At 43.4% G+C, this 25,994-nt stretch overlaps 1 protein-coding gene across 10 annotated transcripts in view; it reads right to left on the reverse strand.

Moving 5' to 3' along the window:
- Positions 1–22,185, reverse strand: part of CELF4 (CUGBP Elav-like family member 4) — a 712,910-nt gene extending 690,725 nt beyond the window's left edge. For 7 of the 10 annotated variants that reach the window (XR_010069051.1, XM_063319989.1, XM_063319984.1 and 4 more), the window contains exon 1: positions 21,554–22,184. Coding sequence is in view for 9 of the 10 variants with exons in the window: in XM_063319989.1 (XP_063176059.1) it covers positions 21,554–21,833 (280 nt within the window). In the remaining variant the exon portion in view is untranslated. Of the gene's footprint in view, positions 1–21,553 lie in introns of all 10 variants that reach the window. The other 3 variants (XM_063319987.1, XM_063319982.1, XM_063319988.1) reach the window with 2 other exon arrangements.
- Positions 22,186–25,994: the final 3,809 nt, after the last annotated feature.

Below are 25,994 nucleotides of genomic sequence, written 5' to 3' on the forward strand. Positions count from 1 at the left end.
GAGGAGAGAAGGAAATAAAGAAAAAAGCAATGGGAGAAAAAATAAGGAGAATAAAGAACTTGACAGCCAATAAAGAGAAGGAATGTTTAGGAAGAGCGGCTTTATCCTGCCCTCATTTCTATGAATATATTTTCCTTGCACCAAAAGGATCATCCACCTCTATAAGGATCTGGAGAGGGGGTAAACGTAAAGCAGGCAGTGTCAATCAGAGAAATAAAGTTTGGCATTCCTACACCATCCCTTCCAACTCGGAGCGTCTTTGTAAGAAGCACCAGCAGCCACACAAGACAAACTATGGGAGCACGCAAGGGGCTTGTAATTTATGACCACTGGCAAGGGGGTCTTTTTTGGTCTCTGCCTATTGTGCAGGCAAGTGGGGCTGGGTTGCATCCCCGGCCACGCGGTGAGTGAGTTGGAGTTCCACCGTCCTTCCCTGGAGAGAAAACCAGGATGCTGTCGTTGCAGGATCCGAGCGCCGGGCGAGTGTGTGCGGCAGAACAGATAGGAACGAGCCACAATGTGGCAGCATTGTATCTGGTGTGTTGAAGAGAGAGCGAGAGTCAAGCTCGGCTGACCTTGGTCCTGCCTATATCAAATGCGAGCTGATTTATTAGGAGCGGGTCAGCGCTGAAGGAGACATATGAGGAGTAAAGTTTGTTCTCAGATACTTGTGCCTCAGTAACTATCCCTCTCTGGAGAAGAGGAAAAAGGAGAAAAAAAAAAATAATAATGGGGTGGCTTAATTATTATTCACCAAAACAGTCTGGATTCCCTTGAGCAAGAATCTGGCAGAGATCTGCCTGTTAGGAAATATCTGTTAACACAGTATGTGCAAGTCCAACAAGGTCTGATCCCTGATACTTCAAGTGAATGTCAATTTGTTAACTTTCTGTGAGATCTCAAAAGTTCTTCATGGGGAAGTTTTATTTATCCAGTTTTGTAGAGCAAGGATCAGAAACACAATGCCGACAAGTTAAAATATCTTGAGTTCTTTTAAATCAATCCCTAACTGACAGTGTCCAGCTTGAAACACCAATTGCAGTAGGGACCCCCCTCCCCAAAGCACACACACAATGAGCATACAAAACAAGTAGGCTCTAAAAAAAGTGACAGCCAGTTTTAATTTTTCTTTAGAAATTACTTGCTCAGCGTCTACGGAGTAAACCAACAGCTGAGCTAGTGATAAAAAAAAAAAAGACATCTCTTCTAACTCCGAGCTCTCAACAACACCGTAATGGTGCGTTAAAAGTCTAGATAGGGCTGCGAACCAAAGACTGTCCTCATGGCAGGACTTGGGTGAGGTGCGTGGCTTTTCTTGGCTCACCCCAGCGGCTCACCTGAAACACAGAGGGAATGAGCCACCAAGACAGGCTGCTACCTTGTGAGGTTCATTTTGTCTGCAGCTCCTCAGAAAGATTTCTGTGCCTCTCTTTCTCCACCCCTTAGAGTAAGAATGGCCCCCATAAAGAGAAAAAAGAAAAGAGAAAAAAAAAAAAAAAAAAGAAGGTAAAATGCATTTGGGTTGTATAATTTTAGCACGAAGCTGACATAAAAATAAGGGCTTCAGCATCTGGGCTTGGTGAGGGAGAGGAAGAGGAAAGAACTGGAGGGGGGGTAAGGGAATAACAGTTTGCTGTCACCTGAAGAATTGTTTAACGCTTTACTTAAAAATGCTGATAGCTTCTGCACAGCTGTATCCACGATAGAAGCAGCCTGCTGGCACATTGATAAAGTATTAACACGAGTGCAGATCTGGGCATGATACAAAGAGATGCAGCTGAATTAAGGCAAAGCGCACAAAGTAACCATTACCTGGCAAAGGATTGTTTTGATTCCAACGTCTTTTGTTTTGATTTCAGATCAAAGGGAGGCTAGGTGGTTTAGGGCTGGTGCTTCAAGCTGCATGGCTAACTTATCTGTGCCATTCAAGCAGGCATCACATTGTCTGCTTGTAAGGAGAGAAAGATCTGAAACACACGAGGGAAGGATGGGGAGACAAGGGGGAAAAGCAACAACAACTCCATACTGGGGAGAGGTGTAATCTCAAGTCCTGCAGAAGTGCATTTAAATACCTGTCTTTCTTCTTTACAAAAGTTGGGGTGCAAAGTCCTCCTGCTGTTCTCAGTCTGGATAGTCTCACTCCAGATCCAGATCTGAGGTTGTCTCTGTTCTTAGGAAGCTCTGGCTCCTGCACTGGGATACGCTCTGGGTCCGCAGCCCTGAGCCAGCATAACACCACCTTGTTACCGAAAACATTATCCCAATAGATCATGGAGCGTGGGCACAGCAGCACTGGTGTAAAAATGCCTGATGCCAGCATGCTTTTACCTTCCTTCTCCTATTAGCATGTGCATATGTGTATTTAAATGTCAGTGAAACCATTTATATACAGGTATTGTAATGCCTCTAATAGAGAAGTTTGGTCATTCTAATCATGCTGCTGCAGATAAAAGAGTGCAGATTTTCTTCAACAGACCTAAACACAGTCCTCCAAAGTGTTAAGCCCTGTCAGTTCCTGCTGGCTTCAAGGGAACCTCAAAGCCTCTTTTGAGAGGGTCTCAGCAACTTTCTCTTCACCCCGAAGGAAAACTGGGCCCCAGGTTAATGAAAAATAGGACAACCTTATACTATCAGCTGTCTGAGAGGGTGCCTGGTATTTTCACAAAGAGCGACAGAGAAAATTCAAGTTACAAAGGCGTTGCACGACCTCAACATAGTGAAGGTAAATGTAAAAATACAGGCAGGAGCCAGACACAGCTGTTCTAAGACAGGCTCACTACGTGCCCTGCCTCAGTTTCCCTTTGAATCTGAGGCAGAAGATGATGCTGGCTTGCACAAATCAGCATGATGAAGAAGTTGCAGTCAAGTTTTCTGACATGCTGCTAAATGACCCGCTGTCTCTCTACCATGTGAATATCTTGTTTGTGTTGCATCAGAGCCGAAAAGATTTGCTTTTCTGCCGCCCCTGCTGGAGCCCGCACAGAGATGAGTTGCGCGGCATACGATCCCATTCCAGCCCATGCAAACTGCAGAGGAAAAAAGAGAACTCCGACTCTTTCTTTTAGTTCTTACTCCCAACAGACCGGGACAAATCCTGATCTCATTTATATCACGGTAATCCTGAAAAAAATTCACGGGAGTCAGTTCTCTAGATTTACATGGGCATAACTGAGAGCAGAATTCATCACAACGTCTTCATAGATGGCTCCTAAGCAGGGAAAAATACTAAGGCCTCCTTTATCTTGACGGCACAAGATGGCTCAATAAATGTAAAGCACGTGTTATATAACAGTAGAATAATCTATGGTATTGAGGGCTCACAGATCCCGAAAGTCTTTTCCGCTTGCAAGGGGCGGGGGGGGGAATTAAATAAGGAGAAAAATATATATTGAATAAAGTGCTTGTTGCAGAATATTTTTTTAAATACTGAACTGTGAAACCTAAAGTAGGGCAATACCCTCCCTTTCAACAATACTTTGACTTCCTACAGTCAGCAGATGCAATATGCATAGGATTCAGAAAGATCCCATTAAAATTCATTAAACCGTGTTTCCAGCTATTTAGTAAATTTTGAAGAAAAGAAACCTATTGCCTCTTCTGCTCCATATGATGGCCTCTTTGAATGTAATTAACCCTTCATTCATGGGTCTTTCTATCCAACTAATCTCCCACCCCGTGCCTTCCGCTGCATTTTTAATACCGCAGCTAATACCGCCACCTAAAATCCTCCAGCAGTCACCATGCAATAGAGCTCTTTGCACAGGCAAGGTACTGTAAATCTCCATAAACAGTGCTTGGATGAACAGCAAATTCAGATAAGTGATGTGTTCTTTTTCATGCCTTCCAGTTACAAACGGGGGATGCTCTTCATCCTTCAAGGTAGATTTTTATCCAGGAATGATGTTGGTTTCATACCTGCCCAGAGGATTTAGCTGCTGGGTTTGGGGATGCTAGGCAAGAAAAGGTGTAAGGAGGGACAAAAGGGCATAAATAAATAGTGAATCAATAAATAGTGGCCTAGTAATACACATGCAAATAAACCTCAAAAATTAAAAGGCAAAATAATAATGGATCCAGGAAAATCAAGACGTATTTTCCAAAGTGTCAAGTTTGTCTAAGGTGTAAAACTCTGGTCTCTTTATTAGGTGGTCGATAGACACTCAGGACCCGATCTGGTCTAGTCCTGAGTGCGATAAACTGTGACCAGTTTCAGATCAGAGATCCTATTTACGGAGGTGCTAAGCGGAGAGGGGGATTATATCATGCAAAACAGAAGCAACCAAAAATATTCCTGTTCCCCCCTTCCTTTTTTCCCATCTGATAAATGAGTTGGTTTGTCAAAACAGGGATGGGAGCTGGAGGGGCCAGGGAAAAGGGTTTGGTTTAGAAAAAGAAAACTGAAGATGAGAACTGAAAATGTTCCGTGTTTCTCTTTGCTCAGAGCAAATCCCATTCCCAGGACAAATCTAATCAGAAACTGTCCATAAAAAAAAAATCAGGAAGGAAATATTTTGAAATATAGGAAGGGTCTTAGCCCAATCCACGCTGCAAGGTATACAAGGTACATGGTGTTTCTTTCATGATTTCAGTGTTCTGCCACAGCTATGAAGGAGTGTTATTTCTGAGTCACAGAATTATGCTTTTCACTTGGCTTCTGTAATACCCCTACGCTTAATTATTTCATCTGAACTGCAGATTTCCACAGATCCAGCAAAGCATTTAAGCACCTGCTCAACTTTAAGAACCTATTGCGTTCTGGGAGGCTTTCCACAATATGAATTAAGCGCACACTTTGCTGGATGGACGGCTCTATACCATAACTACATTTCATCTGGAAGAGATACAGGCCTTTCCCAAGGGGTTTGTTGCCGTTTCGTACATCGGTCTAAAATTTGTCCATGAGTGTATATGCCTTTTTTATTGAAGACTTTGTCATATCTGATTGAACTCTGGCACAGTGTTTGTGATCAGTCTTGGACAACTCGGAAAGGACTAATCCTGGCACTGCAGGACGGGATGCGAACGTTACAGCTTGTGTATCGGATGCGAGTATCACCCTAAGCCACTGGGAAGCCAATCTGAAGTCTGCCTGGTTTACAGAGAGGCACTTCCATTGCCTCGCACTGCCAAATTTTAAAAAGAAAGAGTGATTCTGTTTAAAATGCACAAGCCATCTGTACAGAGGATGAGAATTTCAAAGTACGGCACAAGTCTTACTTTATAGGAAAGTATTATTGTCATTGTTCTTCTAGAGCTGGAAAGGAAAGAGAAAAAAATGTATAGGAGCTCAACTCTGCAAAATTTGTGGACATAAGTGGCAGGCTAAATGCTACACAGCAAGCTGTGGAAAAATATCAGCAATCAAAAGCCAAAAATCTGGTCTCCGAGCTTCCCGTTGAAAGACATGCAACGTACTATCCTCCTACCCAAGAAAGAGTAGCAAGTATGCGCTAAAAATTTAGAGGTTAAACACCCGTATAGGGGGATATGTTAACTGCTCCAAATTCCACTGGCACTGGGCATGTTGCCTGTAACGCCATGGAAATGTGTGTACAAGTTAACAGCAAAGTTCAATCGCTGTGAGAAGATGAGTATGGATTCGTCCGCTTTAATTGTTTCCATGATTTAAGCGTTAGGCACCAGGAAATTAATCTGGGCAATAGTCAAGACAATCTGCACAAAGCTGGGTCCAATGTTGCTAAAACAAGCTGGCTGAAATGAAAAAGTGCAGCTGTGACTCTCCGCCTGATACCAACACACACACACAAACACACGCACGCACACGAAAACGGCCTCAATTATTATTCTTATTATTTATGGACATGGATGAAAAGCCAAAGGGGACATGGTAATGCACACAGATGCTGATTAGCTGGAGATTATATTGATGATGTAATAAAAATTCACTTTGTCTCTTAAGCTGCACCAGGACAATCAAAGAGAGATTAGATAAAAATCAGAGAGAATGAATAATAGAAGGGAGAGGTAACATCGTAAACCATAACTCCCTACAAAATGTTCTACCTCTGAGTACCCCCCGTCAGAATAAATAAGGGCTGGAGGGTGTAAATACAGACCAAATGTACATAGGAAGGAGGCAGATGTGGCTTTGTACGTGTACTATTTATCAATAATCAGCCAGATATGGGCATCTACCTGCACGGGTTTGCAAATACACACACATACGCATCTAGATGCATGCACCTTTCTAACTCCGTTGAATGGATGATGAGAGGGAGTGAGAGAGAGAAGGTATTGTATTTGGAGAGGGACAGATGGACACAGAAAAGCGTATGGGGTGAACAATTAGAAGCGTATGGGAAACAATCTGAGCGAGAAAGGTATAAACTTGCAGGAAAAAAACAACTCAGTCTCTACTTGACAGGGTAAGACACACACATGCAAACCCCCACATGCACATGTATTTACCTAGACATACACCAGTGTGCATCCCTGTCTGAAAAAAGGATCCCTCCAGCCACAAAGAAATCACGATCAGAGGGAGATGGGAGAAAACTTTCTCCTCTTAGAGTCCGTGCTTGAAAAGGAGCAGAACTCCTGCACGTCCAACGTTGGTTTAAGTTTACTGACCATGTTTAATATTTGATTAAACCTTTGGCATAGCTGACTATCCTGATCTGAATAGATGATCCGATGCTTTCCCTGGTAGTAAAGCCAAGCATAAGTAATAGCTGTCCTCTGACTACTGCTGCCTTATGCATACGAGTAGAATTTGCCGCTTCTGGAAACCTGCTACCTGCTTCTGGATTCTTTTCAGCTGCTCAGTATTTTCAGCTGCGCTTTATGAAATCAAACAAAAAAAGCCCAAAATGCTTCTCCCAGACATGGAGGGGCCTGCAATTTATTTGTAGCTGAGGGAAAAATTCCTTCCTTCCAAAGTCTTCCCTGGCTTAAGTATTTTACCTGTTATCCTCGCTGTACTTTTTTCCTGTGGTTTGCATTATTACTTGCTAAATACATTAGCAAATGCTCATCAGCTTGCTCGGCAGCTTGGGGATGTTTGTGTGGTTGCCCACACACACACACGCACACACACATACACGCAGCAATTTTATAAATAAATCACAGTCACAGGGGTGAGGAGAGGGCATGCGGTGCTTCGTAAGGGAGCAGAACAGCAAAAAAGAAAGGACATCTCCAGGATCAGAAAACCGGGGCTGTCAGAGTTTCTCTGCGCCTCTTAACGCCTGTTAGACGGCCACTGCTGCTGACCACAGAAGGTGACAGAAGGGGACTCCAACCCAGGCTGCTTTTCCCCTGGCCACCTAGGTGAGGAAGTGTCTAATCCCTCAAGCCAGACAAAAAACAGGCCTAAATAATCAGCCTACATGCTTTACCCCTCAAATGAGACAAGGATTGCTGGGAGAGGTAATATCTTTTATTAGACCAACTGATATAGTTGGAAAAAAATAGACAAGCTTTCAGGCACACAAGGAAGTCTGTCGTTTTTTTCCCAGCTATATCAGCTGGACTAATAAAAGATATTACCTCTCCTTACCAATGTTGTCTCATTTATAACCTTAGACCATCACCGCTAAAGCTACAGCATGACTTCTGCCTTAAATACACACAAAGCTCTTTGCAAAGCTGGATATCATAAATTCCTCTTTACACATTGCAAACTGAGGAAGAACAAGGTCTAGGAACAGGATCTGGCAGGACGCAGAAGGTTAGTAAGAGGGCTGGGCTAGAAATGGGCTCCTAATCCCTTCCAACCTACCTCTGAATGAAGAAGACTCTGATGCAGCACTACATCAGAGGCTTATTTTGCCTTCTTGCGTTAATTTGCGATCGCTAGAGAAGGGTCCTGCAGCTGAGGGGTAGTTATGTTTCAAAACAGCAGGGAAAAATATATTTGCAAGAAGCTGAACTATAGTCCCAAAAGGGGCTGCCAGGAATAGTTAAGAATAAGATCACGATTTTAAGAATTCAAAGGAAAATGTATGCAGGATTTTTGTTCAGGTGTGAGAGATCTGCTGCTGATTTAATGGAACAAGAAAAGTGAAAAAAGAAAGGTGCGATTGCCTTGGTGAAATTATAGACTTACTGCACTGTTTTGTTTTTTTAATCTTTGAAAGAGGACATTAAGCTTTGAACCTCAAAAGAAAAAAAAAGACAAAACACCTTTTCTGTGTACTCTCTCAGGACTTTACATACAGAAATACTTATGTTTGTGTATCTCCGTGTACGTGTGTGTACTTTGTCGGTGCAGTTCTGTCTGCCACTACCCATGGCCTTTTTTTGTCTTTTTTTGTCTTTTTTCTTTTTTTTTTTTTTTGAGAATACTGGGTTAGGTATGGCTCCCTTTTTCCAAACCCTGTTCAGGGAAGAACTGAGAAAAGGGAGGAGAGATAGTTAACGTGGTCTGAGAGAATCAGAGTGGTGACTCGCGACATGAACCAGTGAAGTGCTCTCTACAGGGGTGACAGCCAGCGACAGCACGAGGGCAAAACGGTGGTGCAGAGCTGAACTGAGGGAAGAGGAGTGTGAACAGAGATGGCAAGAGCCGGGGAAAAGGGTCTGTAGCGACAGAGGTTGGCTATGGAAAATAAACGACTCGTGAGCACAGGTAGGCTGAGAAGGACATTGCAGGAAACGAGCAGAGAGCCTGGAGCGGCACCTGGGGAAGGGACCAGACCCTGGGGAAAGGTTTGAGTTTGTGGTCCACGCACACACACTTGCCCCTGCAACCAGGGGAGGAAGCTTGAAGGGAGGATGAGAAGGTGGTTTGGATGCAAACTGGGCCAGCAAAAGCCCAGGTGCGGCACATGGAAAGCAAACACAGGGGTCGGGGTTGGAGAACAGAGCCTGGTGAGCCAGCCGCTCACCTGGCAATCGGACCTGTGTCTTTTGCCGGGTAACAAGGAGCAGGCTCACTGTGCTCACTAGCGGCTCAGCTATTTCCTTTTGGGTTAAGAAGCTGCTGCCAGAAGTCCTGTCCCTGGATCAGCATAAAGGAGAAGACAGGGGAAAGACACACCTATTGTGCAACTCCTTTTATGAATAAACTCGTAAAAACTAATTCTACCAGCACCTCTCTGGCCTTTTTCAATGAGCCGGTCAGTAACAAATGATCATTTAACAGCACAAAGCAGCCGTTATATGGGAGAACAGATTGAGGCTAATACAACACACGTTCTCCTCCAAACAAGAACCCAACATTCCTTCTTCAATTTCCGCCCCGCCCCCGCCCCCTCCATCTGCAAACACTGTGGGTAAAGCTGAGTAAATATATAAATAATTAAACAAACAAATACTTTCCCTGCTGCCCCCGGGCCTTTGAAACTGAGACTTAGTTGGATTTCAGGCAATCAAACAGCATCACGTTCACACACTCACACTGCACGCACGCTTCCTCTCTGCCTTTGACAGAATATCATTGACTTGAGTGCACTGTGATGATTTCAAATAGACTAGGGGTTAGATAATCGACTCTACAAACATACATACACACATGCACACTCTAGCTCCTCCATTTATTTCGAAAGACATAAGCACAGATGGGATGGAAACAAACACACACAAAAAAACAACCTCACGTATATTGCTATTGATGAACTAACAAAAACTGCAATTGAAATAATTAAAAAAAAAAAAAAAAAGGGAGCCCGATTCACTTGCTTATGGGATCTTTGTTGTAGAAGATCACCTGAAACTATCCTTTTAAATGAAAAGGTTTCTAAATTAATTTTATTGTTACTGGGTACTTGAGGTCACTGGAATCTTGTTTATTCCCCACAATAAGCTACTTCTTATGTAGCAGCAATGAAAACTCCCTTCTGGACTACCTTGCTCTGCCAAAGTCAGGGACATTCACATCCCTGCTTAAGGATGCACACGGTGTCTGCCTGTTGTTTGTGAGGCTGGGTCAGAGTCTAACTATTGACTTCAGAGAGTGTTGGGTCGGTCCTCAGCAAATGGACGACGACTGCCAATTCCATCTGCCCATACTGAGGGCAGGAATACACTTGTCTAGAGAGAACTTGCTCTTTTTACTGACCCGGTGAAGGCAGATGCCTTCAGCTTGATCCAAATCATATTGCAAACAATAGGTTTGGATCAGGCCCTTAGAGAAGAAAGGTGGGATGCAGCCCTTCGTCAAATCCTTGAGCTTTGCAGCTCCCTCAGTTGCCATAACAATGAAGAGTATATATGTGATTCACTAGAAGAAGAAAGAAAAAAAAAATCAAGATCCTGAATCAGTGAATGATGATATTCCTGTAGAAAGAGAATTACAAAGGCTGAATCCTTCTTACACAAAGAAAACTGGCAAAATTGCCATTGACCCTTTCTTAGCTAAGCAGGCACAAATATATATTTACAAGTGAAATGAGCAAAGCTAATTTTCCACCTCTCCACTGCATGTTTTTTGAGAGCATGTTTTCCTGATCTGCACTGAAAGGGGCTCTGACGTAACACATTTGTCATCAGAGATGCACCAAAACCTTTACTGAGACAGAAAAAAGTCAAATTTATGCCATTAACTTCTCCCTCTTAAAAAAAAAAAAAAAAAGAAAGAAATAAAATAAAATAAAAATCCGACTGGCCTAATATTACAGATGGGGAAATGAAAGATCAATAACTCATTGGAGCCAATGGGAATCTTTCCATTGATTCAACAGGTTTCAGATCAGGCCTGAAGGCACCGAGCTTAAGTGACTCCATCAGAGAGTGTTGGTGAGTAATTATCCACGCTGTGATTAGAACCCAGGCATCCTCACCACCCGCCCTCACCCACCAGATAATGCCCTTCCTTTGAATGAAGCTGCAGGCGCAGGCAGCAATTTAAAAGGGGCAGCACGGAGGTGTATTAGAGACTAGGAAATAATCCAGAATGAATGAATGAATGACAATGCTTGATTTTCTTCTTTCTTTCTTTCTTTGTTTAATTTGCTGTTAACTTTTACTAACCCATAGTAGGATGTAAAACCTAGGACCACTCTATCACCCTTATCGCCTGCAAGATCTTTATGTTCATTTCCTTTCAGTGTTTCTATGGGTTGGCTTGCCCCCCCTATCCCCCCCCTCCGCCCCCCCGCCCCCGTCTATGACTAAACTTGAAGTTAAATCGTTTGTAAGATACTCTTTTCTTTGGTATCAATATTGGCTGGATCTAGACTCTTGCAAATAAACATGCAGCAATGGTATGCTTTTAAAGACTTTGCCAACGAATTTTTGTTGGTTGTCTTGCCCATTTCTCACTTCCACTCCTACTTTTCTCATTTATTGCCAGTATCTTGAATGAGATTTCTTTTCCTTAAAAGAAGAAGAAAAAAAAATCATCCATAATATATATAAAAAAAAAAAAAAGGAAGGAAAACAAAGCAAAAAAAAATGACCAGACTCCCTCCGAATGCACAAAACCAGAAAAAAACCCACAGGACAGCATAACTGAATAACAATATATCTTTATAAAAAAGGGTGAAAAATTGCATCCTCATCCATGTATTATTGAAGATGGAATGCGATCAAATAAATCGCTTTTAAAAGCAATTAAATGCTCACAAAAGAAAAACACTTGCCCTGTAAACTGAAAAAAGGCATAATGAAATGCAAACCATCTTGAAACTACCATACGGAAACTGGAATGAGACACTTCGAGCTGAATGGTATAGTGGAAAAAGCGAACTAGCATACCTAGATAAGGCAGCCTATTGCTGAAGAGGGAGTAGTTAAGAAATTCAGAAACAAGCAGGTCTGCGTATATGGATTTAGACAAGTTAACAACCTGAAGGCAGTCACAATGCATACTATCGGGTATCTTGCAGAACTGCCCGTAACTTAGGACCCAATACAAACACTGCTGCAGGCAAGGTAGAGTTTTCCTGAAGACTTTGCAGCAGGTCTGTAGCTGCTCTGCAAAGTCCTTTCCCGTCAATTATAGATTATGCATATCATAGAATATATGTTACTTCTACCCTCTTTTTCCCCGCATTTCTTAAATGCTGCTAAAGAAGTGAAAAAGTAAAATAAATCAAGCACTTTCATTGCATTGCTGTGTTGAAAAAGAGTTCTCTGGGATTAATCCTGTTCTGACCAGGGCTGAACTGGTTGACCAAAATGGTCCTGGATGCGCTGGGTTTCTCAGGTCCCCGGCTCCTCAGCTGCTGCAAGACAAAGACCCGATCCCAGAGAAAAAGGTATCTCATTTTTCTGTCTGGGTGAGGTGAAATAATGCGCAAGGAACAGACCCCTGCCTGTAAGAGGCAAGAAAACTGATTTTTCTCTGGGTTAGCTTTCAAAGAGGTGCAAGCCAGTTCAATATACTCAGCAAAGGTATCTCCCTCTCCCCGCCCCCCCATGCACCATTTCAAAGAAGTGCATCTTTACCTTATTATATTATTAGAATCAATCAATATTATTAATATTACATGTGGGCAATTCTGTAAATTCCTCATAGTTCTCCTCCCTGCCTGTTAACAGCAGGTACATTATACAGTCTCTGGTTAGATTGGTCAACCAGGCTATCGATAGTCTTAATAAGCAATATCTATATTGTGACCTTTGCTCACAGAACTGAATCTCTCCTATAGGGCTGTCAGATTCCTTAAAGAAGTATTGATAAGCTCATTACTGTATTGCTACATATAATTTTAGGTGTGATTTTCACTCACCCCCAAGCATCTAGTAACCTAATACTTTTTTTTCCCCCTCCTAAAGCATTGGCCTTTTTACAATTGATCAAATAGTGAATTAGAGCATTATAGAGAGGAAACATAATCAGGGGATTTCTACAAGCACACTGTGATATATCTTTTGATCTTCTGACAACCTTCATCCCTCTGGATCCTAGGAAGGAAGCACTGTTTTATAGGATATTATTAGGCTGATGCTGCTTTATACATCTACCTGCAAGAAGCTACTGAATCCGACAAAGATATTTGTGTGCGTTTGCAGTGAGTGATGCATATTATGTGATGTGAATCTATCCTTAGGGACTGAAAAGGAGAGGAACTATGTGCAAATGTAAGTCTACCCTTTCGATACATGTGTGCATACACAGTCTCTGTGTATTATATACACAGGCATTTGAATTAGAAACAGGCCAAATATGCAGTCAGATCTCATCAGACCAACTCTGTCTGCAAAGCTCCATTTTTATTCTGTTTGAAGAAGCTTCATGTCCAGAGTTATCTGCCCCAGCACATCGGGAAGTCAGCCGGGTTGGGTTGCCTCTAAAATATTTCGGAGACTCAGACGCAATGCACAAATAAACCAGAGATGGATTAATTAAGTGTGACTGTATCATTAAATTAGTATAATGAACAAACAGCTATGTATCATATTAAACTCTGCATATAATTCCAGGAATAGCCTGTTAAGTCACCTGCCACTGTCACGCAAGAGTGTGATCTCTGTATTGTCTTTTAGAAAGGAACTATTTACAGACCTATATCCACCTGTCTGTACTGAATGCATGTTTTCGTTAATATGCATATATAATAAACGCGTGTGTGTGATATACAAATGTGGCAGCCACACTTCTATCTCTCTGCATACGAACATTTCACATAAAAGTTCATTGTCGGACGCACCTTTCATGCAAACTATGTCTTTTTATGTTTTCCAGACTTAAATAAGGAAATTACAGACCTCAGCCACGTAAAAAGGAAAGAATAGCCTGCATTACAAACTGCGTCTGCACTGCACCTTGGTCTACTAAAGTGTAATCAACTGTCTGGCACCAAAATACTTTGAGAGACTTAACAGTGAAGGCCCTTCTCACCGGCAACTGTATATCCCAGGAAGCATCAACGTTGACAACAAAGCCATCTATGAAATAGTTAATGTTAAACAATGATTGTCCATGTTCAACAAAGGAGGGAGAAATAAACAGATAAGGGTGAGGTAGATCGAAATCTGCATGCCTCATTGGCTGAGCTGTCGGATATTTCTAATGCATCTGAAGGGTTTGTTACTAAGAACCTGTTAAGTAACTTTAAACCTTTGATCTGTAGCCAGTCTTAACAAAGGTGACAATTAATTAAAGGAGAGTGCATTGCAATAAAGTTACATCGTGGTCAGTTTATATATACTGTCCAAAGCTGGTTCACAGAAGTCACTGTCAATTAAAGTCTTCTTGGAGTCCAGTTCATTATCAATTTTTCCCCCTTGCCTTGATCAATATTTTTTGGCTGCTTCTGCTTGACAAACTTAACACAATGTCTATATCTATATGTCTCACCATTCATTTACATGGAATAGATGGACGTATATGATTTATTTTTAGCTACTACGTATGGTCAGGCACTTTATTTGAGAGGTTTAAAGCTCTCATCCATCTTTATTTTAAGGAGCGACAATAATAAGCCCTCTCTTCCATCGAGGGGATGTCAGTTGGACATAATGAATGCACATTAAAAGCTGCATTCACCTGTGTGTGCATTCAGGCTGTGGCTCACGGTGACAAAAGCAAACAAATGCAATTTCTGTGGTGACATCCTGACTCTAGCGCACACCAAGTGCTACAGCATAAAGTGATTCAATAGATCCTGCGATCCCCAAAATGCGACGATGCATCTCAGGGAGTTACAGAGAGAGATATGCCCCTATAATATATACCCCAGCTCAGTTAGTGAAGCGACTGTGAAAGAAAAGCCATAACTTTAGCTCTACATGGTTATTATTTTTTCCTTTTTTCCATTGGAGATTTTAATACATAAGGGTCAGTCCGCCATGACAAACCACGGCAACAGTCATACAGGCATCGGTGGAGCAGGTAAGTGAGTGAGAAATCTGGCAGGGGTCTGACTTTTGTCAGTTCCTCAGCTTTGTTTTAGTTTTAGTTTTAGTTTCATTTACAGAAGGAAAGCTAAGTTAAAGGACAAGCCAGCAAGCCTAGAAGTTGGTAGCATTAACTGCAAGTGTCGTGGCTTGCTGTGTGAATCCCTAATCCAGAATTTTAAAGGGAATGTGAAACACCGAGTAAATGCAAACCCGCACCAGGATTTCCAAACGTGAACCCACCGAAGTCATAGCAAAAATCTCACTGACTTTTGCCCATCAAACAGGCAACGGACCTTCGCTCCCTTAAGTAAAGATGATGCTGGGATTAATGAGACACCAGACTGTTTGTTAAGGCTGGGATCCAGCTTAGCTCACTTAACACCTCGCCTGCTTGGTGCAAACTCTTACAGGGCAGAAACCAGACAACACTTGGTGGACAGGTGATTTTGAGCCCTGCAGCCTCCTGCAGGAGAATGGAATATTATTGCAAGGCTATAGCCAGCACCTACGTGAGTCTCTGGGCATCTGATGATTTTTCTCTATTTTAAATGCAGGTAAGCGGACCAACAGCCTAGATCATCTCCCCGACTTTTTCTCCCTTGGAACCATTACTGCCTGTCGCATAAACCCGCCTCGGTTCACACTTGATTGACGGGAGGGATGGTAACAGCTCCTTTAGTGTCGTTATGGTCTGTCGGGTCAGTGCGGCTGGTATGCAGGCGCACAGGGTATGCATGATAAAAAACACCCTGACGACTTTCTGAAAAATGTGGCTGTGTATTTCCAGCTCTTAAGGGTAGGGGTGGCCCTCCTCGGTCATCCAGCCCCTTCTGCCCCTTGCTCTTGTCCACCGTGCACAGACAGTCCTCTGCCCGCCCTCCTTGACAGGTACAATCCACTTTTCGGTTGAGCACAAGACACTTTCTACAATCTCACTCACTCTTTACCCAGGTAAAATTTCCAGATACTTTCTGACAACTTCCTTCAAAAGACTATTCCATCAGCTGCCTGGCTTATATTATACTATGCAATTTGAATCCTCTGCTAAAGAAAGCCCCGTCTGTGTCACTGGACACTGGCCGATGCAGGATACGGGACCAGATGAACCATGCTTTTCATCCAAGGTGACAAGGATCCTCAATTTTTTCCCCTACTTCAGTGCTGACAATCCCGATCTCTTCTGGCTGAATATAAGAAAAAAAATAAAATAAAGTAAAACCAAACCGTCCCCTGTTTCTGTTGTAATACTTCAGAAATTAATAAGTTCCTGATTCACCCTTTAATTAAAACCATCTTTGGACAAGTAAATGCAATGAAATTTCGTTGTTGACACTATTTTTTTAAGAAAAAAAGAAGAATCTTTTTTTTTTTTTTTTCCTTCCCTGAAATGCCCAAAGGCACCAGTATATGTAGATATTGAGGGACAAAAAACAGTCGTAATCTATAAATGTGTAGGAAATATAAGTCTAACCTGAAGAAAGGTAAGAGAAGAAACAAAAGCTCTAGAAACACAAAGTTTAATTTCTTTCTTTCCTCCACATTATGTAACTTTAAAGCAAATCCATCCTTGTAAGGATGATTAGTTGATATGGTAGTGGGTCTAGCTGAAGAACAGCTTTCAGTGCAAAACTTAACAGCCAAGCGAGAGATCCCAGAAAATTGGAGTTTGTATTGGAAATGCTGACACAACCGTAACAACAACATAATAACTGGCTGCAGCTGCTTTTAGAAACCAGAATCCATGTCCAGACCCCTGAAAAAAGAGTTAACATATAACCTTCTAATTTATGAAGCAATCTGGGCTATCTGTTTGACATTATCAAATGCACATGCATGCTCATCTGTACGGAAGATTATGATGTACAGGGGGTTGCTTTTTTCCTCTCTCTTCCATCAGGCTATCCAATTGCATTTTGATTGTTTTAAGGGGTGGTTCTTTAGACCTAAGGCATAAAGCTTCCTCTGTTTTATTCCAGTTTGTTTGTGCATTTACCTCCCTAAAACTTGTTTGGTTTACTACCGTACTAAATGCTGTATGTGTTGCTTTCAGCCAGGCAAGCCTTATGTTTCAATTATGGAGGAGTTTATTCAGCACCTGTATTGCGTTGTGCTTCTTTTCAACTAAATTTCCATTTCCCAAAGGCTATATGCATGAAAGTGTATACATCTCTTTTTCCTATACGTATACATACACACAAATCTATACATTTATACATATATATCATCTTAACTAAATGCTCATTTTCTTTGCGCCTTTGAATTTCTGAGTTATACAAACCCTTCATAAACGCCCTTAAACTTAACAAGGTTTTAATTTCTCTATCATCTATCTTTGTAATCAAACAGAACAGAATATAATGAATGGAAGCTTTGTTTACCTACCCCTGAGGTGTCTTAAATTTCAAAATTATTTATACTTTTGAGAAAGTAAAGCAGCAAAAGAACTAAACTATTGTTCTCATACGGCATTTTTCTAGCTGCGTTTAATGCTTACCGAGTGTGGTTTGGGTCAGGTAGGAAGACTGTCCTAACCACAGGATTCCAGTGGTGGATTTCCAGGAGGTTTTGGGGGATTTTGTGCTTTTTACCCCCTAAATAAGGGTTGAAAGAATGCTGTAGCTCTTAGGTCTATGGAAGAGTCTTGCTTTCTCACTGCAGACTATCTCCACTCTTTAAGTGCACTCACCCGCATGTGTTTCAGTAAATCTCAGTTAAGTGTGGAATGTTGATTTCTTCTGACTTACTAAATAGAATATTATGGAGACCTGTGTGTTTTAAATTAAAACACATCTCAGGCTCTGGGTACAAGCAAGCTTCGACAGAACAGGCTGTTTAAACCTATGGGGACAATCCTATATTTAGATTACATTAATTCATAAATATTATACTAAATACCACTTAAATTGGCCTTAAATGACTTCAAAGATAATGCATTATAATATGGCTGTCCTGAGAGCACTAACCTTTATGTCTCCCAGTAACTCAGCCTTTAAGCATACTCCACCGCTAGATAAGAAAGGGGGAAGTTATGAATGAATGGCTTGCTAAATTGTTCAAGTGTGATTAGTTAACTCCATGTGTGCGAGTGTGTGTGTGTGTGCGCGCGCGCGTGTGTGTGTGAGCGCGTGGGTGGGTCAGCTCAGCCCTGGTAGATTTCTACCCGTGGATCTCAGCACACAGCCTCTTCCCAACCCTAGACCAAAGTACCACAGCAGAAGCCTGTTCCTGCCCCGTGTGGAGAGAAGTGAGGACAGGGGAAACATGCAGCAGCTATGCTTGTGCCATGAAAGCTTGTTTTCTTGGGAATCTGGCAAGCCTTTCCCGCCTTCCCTCACACACTGCTTCCCCCGTACCCTCTTCTCTCTTTGCGTGTCTGCAAGAGAATCGTGTTCCTCTGCCTCTTCCCTGGTATTTGGCCTGGTGTCAGCCGGGGCTGCTGGTAAGAGAACCTGGGACTTCACTCTCCTTTTGCAATAGTTTTTTTGTGAGGGGGCATAGTCATGTACTTTATCTTCAGGTTCTTAATTTGCAGTTTCCTCACGCTATACAGGAGAACCACAATAGGAACTCTTCATAATATTTTCAAGAATACACATCCTGTGCTCTCATTTCAATGGTGTTACACCTGAAATTACTCTGGTTGCTGCTTTTTTACTTTAAGCTAATTCCCGTCTCTTCTTTCCTCTCGACACAAACCCACCTTCTCCCCTTGCACACCCAAGGTTTGCTCTCCGAACACTTAAATAAACTACAGCCCACTATTAACCCTTCAGGGTATACCACTGCCACAGCCTCATCCCCTGGATTAGGAATGAAATCAACTGAAAGTGATGGATCAATTAATGTATAAGCATTATGCATCACTCATGGAAATCATCTTGGGGTTTCATATTGCCATCCTACCCCTGAGAGCCAAGTTGGACTATCTTTATGCAATTCTTCACCTATGCCTGCAAAGCAAAGCCAAAATAAGGAGATCAGAGTGAATACTATGCTTCACATATCTGCATTTAGAGAAAGGAAAATTTTAAAAAATAGATTAAAAATGAAATAAAATGAAATAAAAAAATAAAAAAAGCCAAACACAATCCTCATCCTTCAAAGCCCCGTCATGCTTTTTGACTTAATAGTAATTAATCACTACTGGCAAGAAAGTAATTTTTTTCCAGGTAGCCAGAGGCACATTTTTATCAGGATTAGCTAATAAATCAGCGGCATCGCTAGAAAGGAGTTCAAACTCTTCTCGGATGTACTAAATAAAACCGATCTCTGAAACGCTGGCAACTCAGTGTCTATTGAAGCTTCACTCAAACCCTAGCCTGCGAAATAACAATCATCATCATCATTTCTCCTTACAAAGTCCAAAACTTCTAGGAGGTTAAAAATGATTGTTTCTTTTTCAAGATGAACTCATGCAATTTGATTTGATGAGGTGACAAGATTTTCCACCTGGCTTTTTTCCTAGGTTGCAGCTTTTGAACAGAAATGAAATGAAGGGAAATGAAGTTAGTATCTTGCTTAATTCAGGAATATGTGTTAAACACATCCAAGCAAGATAAATGATTCCTCTCTCTCTCCCTCCCTCTCCCCCTTCCTGAGTTTGTCTCTGTGAATACAAGCATGCAGTAAAAGAAAAACTGAACTGAAAGAGGAAGAATTCACATCTATGAAATAGAAATTAAAGTTAACGCATAGATTGATTAATTACAGGTTTAAGATTGAACATAACAAAAGAATAAAATCTCATCAACAAATCAAAATAACCTCCCTCCACCACAAAAATGCTTTACCGAGGTGTTAGCTCAAAGATTTCCTCTACACTACGTTGAATGATTCTCTTCAGTGTAGCTTTTACTGTTGTTATTTTTATTTTGCAGAAAGCTTAGATAATTTTTGCAAACACATGCGTGCACACACGAGCTCAGTGGCTACTCTTACTACTCCTCATCTATTAGACGAAACCTCCCAGGACCTTTCCTTCCCTGTGCTTCTTACTATTATTTTTATTGTTATTATTAATAATTATTATAGTATGGATGTCATGTTTAAATGATGCCCATCAGACCTCGCTGTGGCTTCTAGGAAGCTAGTCTGAAAAGAAAGCAAGGTTCGAAAAGGCAACACTGATCATTGCAAATATGAGAAGGGTGTTTGGAGCGACCGGCAAGAAAAGAAAGAAGAGATATCCTATAACTTAGACTGAGTCCCCGGTCCCTGAGCCCTGAACATTTTCTGTAGCCTGTGTGAAACTGGTACTTTTCACTGTCAGGGTATATTTTCACTCACATTTCCTGAGGGTGGAAGAGAGGAGGGGAATGAGTGGGAAGGGGGAAGAGATGCCTGCTAAACATGCCGTTAAGTTCAAGATTTACAACTCGCCAAGGCATCTGGAAAGCTGGGAAGCCAGTAATGCCATTACCAGTGACTCTCCCTGACAGGAGTCCACCAAGCTGGAGTAGACACCGCTACTGAACCTCTCGTGTAACAGATGCAACTTCCACTCCCCCTGTACCCCCCTCCAAAACCCTTTCTCCTCCTGTACTAAATCTGGAGTCACACCCCAATCACTTCTGATCTGATCTCTATTTTTTTTTTTAAATAACTATACATTTAATGAAATAAGCACACATGCACAGACAAATATATATATGCAGAACATGAGTTAATAAAGTGGCTCACTTCACTCCTGAGTCTCTCCTGCTCCTAAGCGGGGCTACCATGCAAATTATCTTCAACTTCCTCCCTGCGAGTCCTACTTTCCTACCCGAGCAACTGAGAATCTCTCCCCCACTACACATACCCTCCCCCACCCCCAAAACGTAGCATCATCTAATCTGAAATGCACCTCCGGAGAGCCTAAGCTAAGCAGGGAAAGGAGCGGGCAGAGATGGAGAGAGCGAGGCATCGCGTGGGGAGTATGTCTCCACTGTCTTTAAAGAAAACCTAAAAAGTTCCCGGGATGGACTTTGGGCACATTAAAGTAGTGCTTGGAATATGCCTGCTCAGAGACTTCTCCCTTCTGGAACTAAACTGCAACCCATCTCTTCTAGCTCACCCTCTCCAACACACACACACATGTCGTGATTTCGTACACCACCAACCCCACCACCCCCCACCCCGCTTGAGATAGATAGGCTTTTTTATTGTTGTTTATGTCCCCGTTCCCACGCTGAAGAAAACCAAAATTAAATACTCCCCCTGGAGCAACTCACTCTCCTCTGTCTCTGGCTTTGGAAAGGACTGCAAATAATAATTGTAACAGCAGTAAAAATTAAATTTTAAAATGAAAAAAAAAAAAAAGGAAAGAAAGAAAAAGAAAAGGTGCCGGTGCCAGAGACACAACAGTTGTAAAATAGGGGCTTCCCAGCTCCGCGCAAACACACGGACACACACACGGACACACACACACCCCTGGCTGGAAAATGTGCGGCTCCCAAAGATAAATAAAGAAATCCTCTTCCTCTTTTCAGCACCACCGGCGTGCGGACAGCTCCTGCCCGCCCCGCCGCCCGCTCCTGCGCTCGCGAGTGGCGGCATCTCACCTCCCAAAAAAGAGGGAAAAGAAATAAAAATACTAATAAATAAAAGCTGACTCCCTTCCCTGCCTCTCTCTCTTCTCTTTCCAGGAGGGTCTATTATTTCTTTCCCTGTCCCCCAAGCCTGCCGCCTCCGCCCCCGGGCCAACCAAAAATGAAATAAAATGAAATGAAATCGAAAGGAAAGAGAGAAAGAGAGACCCAGAGAGGGAGCGGGAGCCTGCCTTCCTCTCTCGATCTCTCCCGGGAAAGTTCAGGAGGTAACTCACCTTTGTGCATGCCAGTGAACCTGTCCTTCAGCACCGTCAGTTCATAGATCTTCCCGAACTCCTCGAAGAGCGGTTTGAGGTCTTTCTCGTCCAGGTTACGGGGGATCTGCCCAATAAAGAGCTTAATGGCATCGTGGTCCTTCATTGGGATGGTGGATGGGTTTCCGGGACTATGGTTTAATCCGTTCATATGCCCGTTGGTGCTGGGGTTGCTGTGATTGCTACTCAGGCTGGTATTGTCTGGTTGTCCGTTTGCTAACGTGGCCATCTTTATATACATAGAGAAAATCTTCTTTCCTTTTTTTCCCCCTCTTCTTTTCTCTCTCCCTCCCTCTCTCCCTCTCTCTCTCTCTCCCTCTCTCTCGCTCTCTCGCTCCCTCTCCCTCTTTCACACACACACACACACTCACACACACACACACTCCTCCCTCTCCGTCTCTCTCTCTCTCTCTCTGGGTCTGATCTGATTTTTTTTTTACATTGAAGATCTGTGTCCTTTCCGTTTAAACAGGCTGGATCGGTTCAAATTCCCAGCCAGACTAGGGGGTGGGGTGTGAGTGTGTGGATGTGTGTGTGTGCGGGGAAGGGAGGCTGGGGGTGGGGGATTGCTTTTGCCTCTACTCTGGCTAAACCCCCTCCTCCCATCCAACCACCCCCCTGTCTGTCTGCCCGGGAGAAGCTTAATGGTATCTTCCAACACAGCCCCTGGCTATAAATAGCACTAGGCGCATGGCTCTTTGAGAGACAGTCAATTTCTATTGTGCCAAGTGAGCAAAGGGGAACGGTTGCGTTTTTAGGACCAATGATGATGATTTTTTTTTTTTCCTTTTCCTTTGCAAGCCCTCCGATCAATCGCTGTCGTTATAATTTCAGTGATCATCGGGAAATCTGCCTTTTTATTTGAGAGAGCGAAAAAAACCAAACCCAAGGTGTTCTGACTTCTTCCTATTATGTGATGTCTCTTATTTATTATTTACTCTTATTATGATCTCGCAATTGATAATAAAAGCAGTTCAGATACGGACGAATCCTCGGGCTCAGAGGTTGCTTTTACTGTTGTTGTTGTGGTTGTGATGTTACAAGCTCTCTTTACTATATCTGTTCTTGTTGCATCTAAAAAAAAATGCATGCTCTTTAAGCTCTTTTTTAAAAAATTATGCTGATGATGACGACATCAAGCTAGGAAAGGCGCAAACTGTATTATTGTAGCTCTTTGGAGGGAGAAAAAAATATCGGGATGACTATTGTTTATTTTCATGCTGCCGATATTTATTTTACGTACAATCAGTGCGGGCGTTATCTCCTATACTAGCTGCGTGTGGGGTGTGTGTGTGTGTATTGGAAAGGGATTGATTAGATAAGATTTTGTTGCCCGACTTTCAAGCCATCAGAATATTCTGTCTCTCTCTGATGGAAACATAAATCGTATTTTGTAGTCATCAGGGATCGGGAGTTGCTTGTCCGAACAATGCTCTCTAGACAAAGTGTACTGTATGGTGGAAATGAAATCAGCTCTCCTTTCACAGCATCTGGGGGTGGGGAGGGCAGGGAGGCTCGGATTAAGGACACAACTCCCCCTTGTCCCCCAAATAATAATAACAGTAATCCGGACAGTAACAAAACAAGGCTCTGCGTGTGCTCAGAGCAATTTTTCTTTTCTTTTTTTTTTTTTTTTTTTTTTTTTTCTTTCTTTCTTTCCTCCCCTTTCCCGTGCAAGCTGTGCGGAGATGAAGCTCGGAGAAACACCAGCAGGCGAGCTCGGAGCAGCCTGCGAGTTACCTGTCCTGAACTCCCCCCTTCCCTCCCCCAGCCTCCGATCAAGCTGCAGCCACAAGCCTCCCTCCTATCTCCCATACCCCGGGGGTGCCCGCAGCCTCCCCCCCGCTACCTCCCGCCCGGCTCGGGCCGCCCCCCGGCACCGCGAGGGCTCCCAGCCATTGTTCCCGGCGCCGCCGGCTGCTCCCCGCGGCGGAGGCGGCGGCGGCCCCGGGGGGCGGGCTGGGAGCGGGCTCCCCCCCGGCCGCCCGTCCCCCGGGAGCGCTGGTAACACGTGTGACTGTAAACGGAAGGGGCAGCCGTGGAGGAGGGAGGTTATTAGTTTAAATTTGCAACGTTCCTGCATGTTTTATTGACCGGAATTTATTTTTATTTGTGTTTTTAAAACAAACAAAATAAAAAGGGGCAAAACGACAACACCTTTGTAGCAGTTTTTACTTTATTTGGGTTTTGTTTTAGTAACAGAGAAGCAAGGCAGTGTCCTGCCCTCCACCCCGCCTTAAAAAATAAAAAGAATTAAAAAAAAAAAAAAAAACAACAACCCAATGCAGGTGTCTCAGCTATTACAACTACTCCTGTGACTGCGAGTCCACCCGTGCCTTAAACGAGCGCCCCTGCCAGGAGACGAGCGCGGAGGGGCCCGATGCTGGGGGGTGTACATCAGGGCTGCGCCCCTCCCCTGGACGACCGACGGTCCCCGCGGGGGCGGATAGTGGCGTGCGGTGGGGCGGGGACCGGGCGCTCCGGATGCCCCCCATCCTCCCCTTCCCCTGGTGCCCGCACCTGGGGGCGACACCCGAGCCCGGCCTCCGGCAGCCTTCGCTGCTTTTTACGGCTCTTTAAATATCTTTCGCCGCTAATGGGGAGGCAGCTGCTGTCAGGCGCCTAATGCCGGGCTGGTGGCAGGCACCGCGCATTGTCTGCTGTCTGACCAGGCATGCTATTTATTGGGGTCTAAAGAGGGGATCTGTCTGTCTTCCCTTCCCGGGCACGCACTTACAATGTTTCAAGGCTAAAGGTGCGGAGGTCTGACAGCCCAGGAGTTGCGGGAGGGTAAAACCCTCAGACGGACCCTCTCCCAAATTTCCAGCCCCATGACTCACCTGCTTTCAAATCCTGCCTTGTGCCTTGGCCTGTGATAAAAGAATGACGACAACAACAACAAAACCCGCATGAAACAAAATCTTCCGGAACCCCCCCACCCTGAACCAGGACACTAAAAATCTTAATATCCACTCTTTCTGAACCGTAAAACCGCACCTGTGGTAGAGCTAGGAAGCCTCATTAAAAGAAGACTTGTTAAACCTTTTTTAAAGAAGGAATATCCACTACAGTGAAAAGTGAAACAGCACCCGGCACTGATCCATCCCAAGGATAGCTCTGTTAACACCTTGTCCACGAGCAGGCCACTCTGCCTGCAATCACAGCTTATCCCAAATGAAAGCCAATTAAAAGAACAGGGCAGTGAAAAGAGTCGTTTTTTTGCTCAGTGAGGGTGCCCCTCATACAACAACATATATTTTTTAAAACTTTGAGCTGGTCCACGCCCCGTTTTCACAGAGCCGTAAGTATAGTCATTTAGAAATGGATGCCGTTCAAGTACAGCCCCCTGGTGCACAGGCACAGCTGTGAGGGGTGGCAGGATGAAATAATACGGACACAAATATTGCTACAAGGGCTCTGAGATGAACACAGCTGCTGCTGTGGATGGAAATAAGCTATACCCCATAAGCACCTTTACACATGTACAAGGGGCTGTACTAGATTTTAAACAGATACAGGCAAAGGAGGAGTGAAATTGTTATCTATAAACCAGCCTTTGCCGAACAGTTCCCAAGTGAGAAATGTTCCCAGTGTAATCACAGTGGGTCCAGTTCAGCAATCCATAAGCAGGGGAGTCCGCGGGAATTTTATAAGAATAAGGTTTTTTGTAACAAGCTCCAATTTCTCCCAGAGAGTAAAAATTATTTATCTGCTTGGAACCAAAATAAAGCAAAATAAAGCACTTGAAGTTTCTCCCCGCCCCCCCCCCTTTTTTTTTTAATATGTGTCTACTTGCAGGAAAAAAAGCTCCCCCCTTCCAAGCCCATTTACAGCCCTATTTGCTCCTACTCCTCACTCTGTTTAGTGCATTTTGCGGGGGGAGGAACACAAACACTATTTATTTTGGAGTAGATCACCAGGAATTCATACCTCCTCAGAAGAAAAGCTACCCCCCAAATTATCATATCCAGAAGAATGGCCTAACACTGCCAGGGCAGGAGCAGGGAGATGGAGCGGGACCAGCCACAGGTACGCACACACCTCGTGTGGGAAAGGGTTTGCAGCACCAGGCTTTGGCTTTTAACGTGCCTTTCAAAGGGCTTGATTGATTGCTGTTAATCCTGTGAACAACTTCGGTGTTGTTAACAGGACTGCCCGCATTAGTAAAGGTACTTGCATGCATTAGTATGCTCCTCGTCCCCATGACGTCAATAGACAGCTTTCCAATGACTTCCAGGAGGGCTGGATCAGGCCCTTGCTAGCAGCAAGTTTTTAATGAACACCGTTTGGTGCAGGGAAGGGGGGCATAACGATACATCAGTCCTGAATATCTTCATTCTCCAGGAAACGAGCAAGTACAGAAGAAAGGCAGGAATAGGCCAAAAGGTTGCTGTAGGGGAAT

This window comes from Chroicocephalus ridibundus, chromosome Z (assembly GCF_963924245.1).
Source record: "Chroicocephalus ridibundus chromosome Z, bChrRid1.1, whole genome shotgun sequence".
Taxonomy (NCBI): domain Eukaryota; kingdom Metazoa; phylum Chordata; class Aves; order Charadriiformes; family Laridae; genus Chroicocephalus; species Chroicocephalus ridibundus.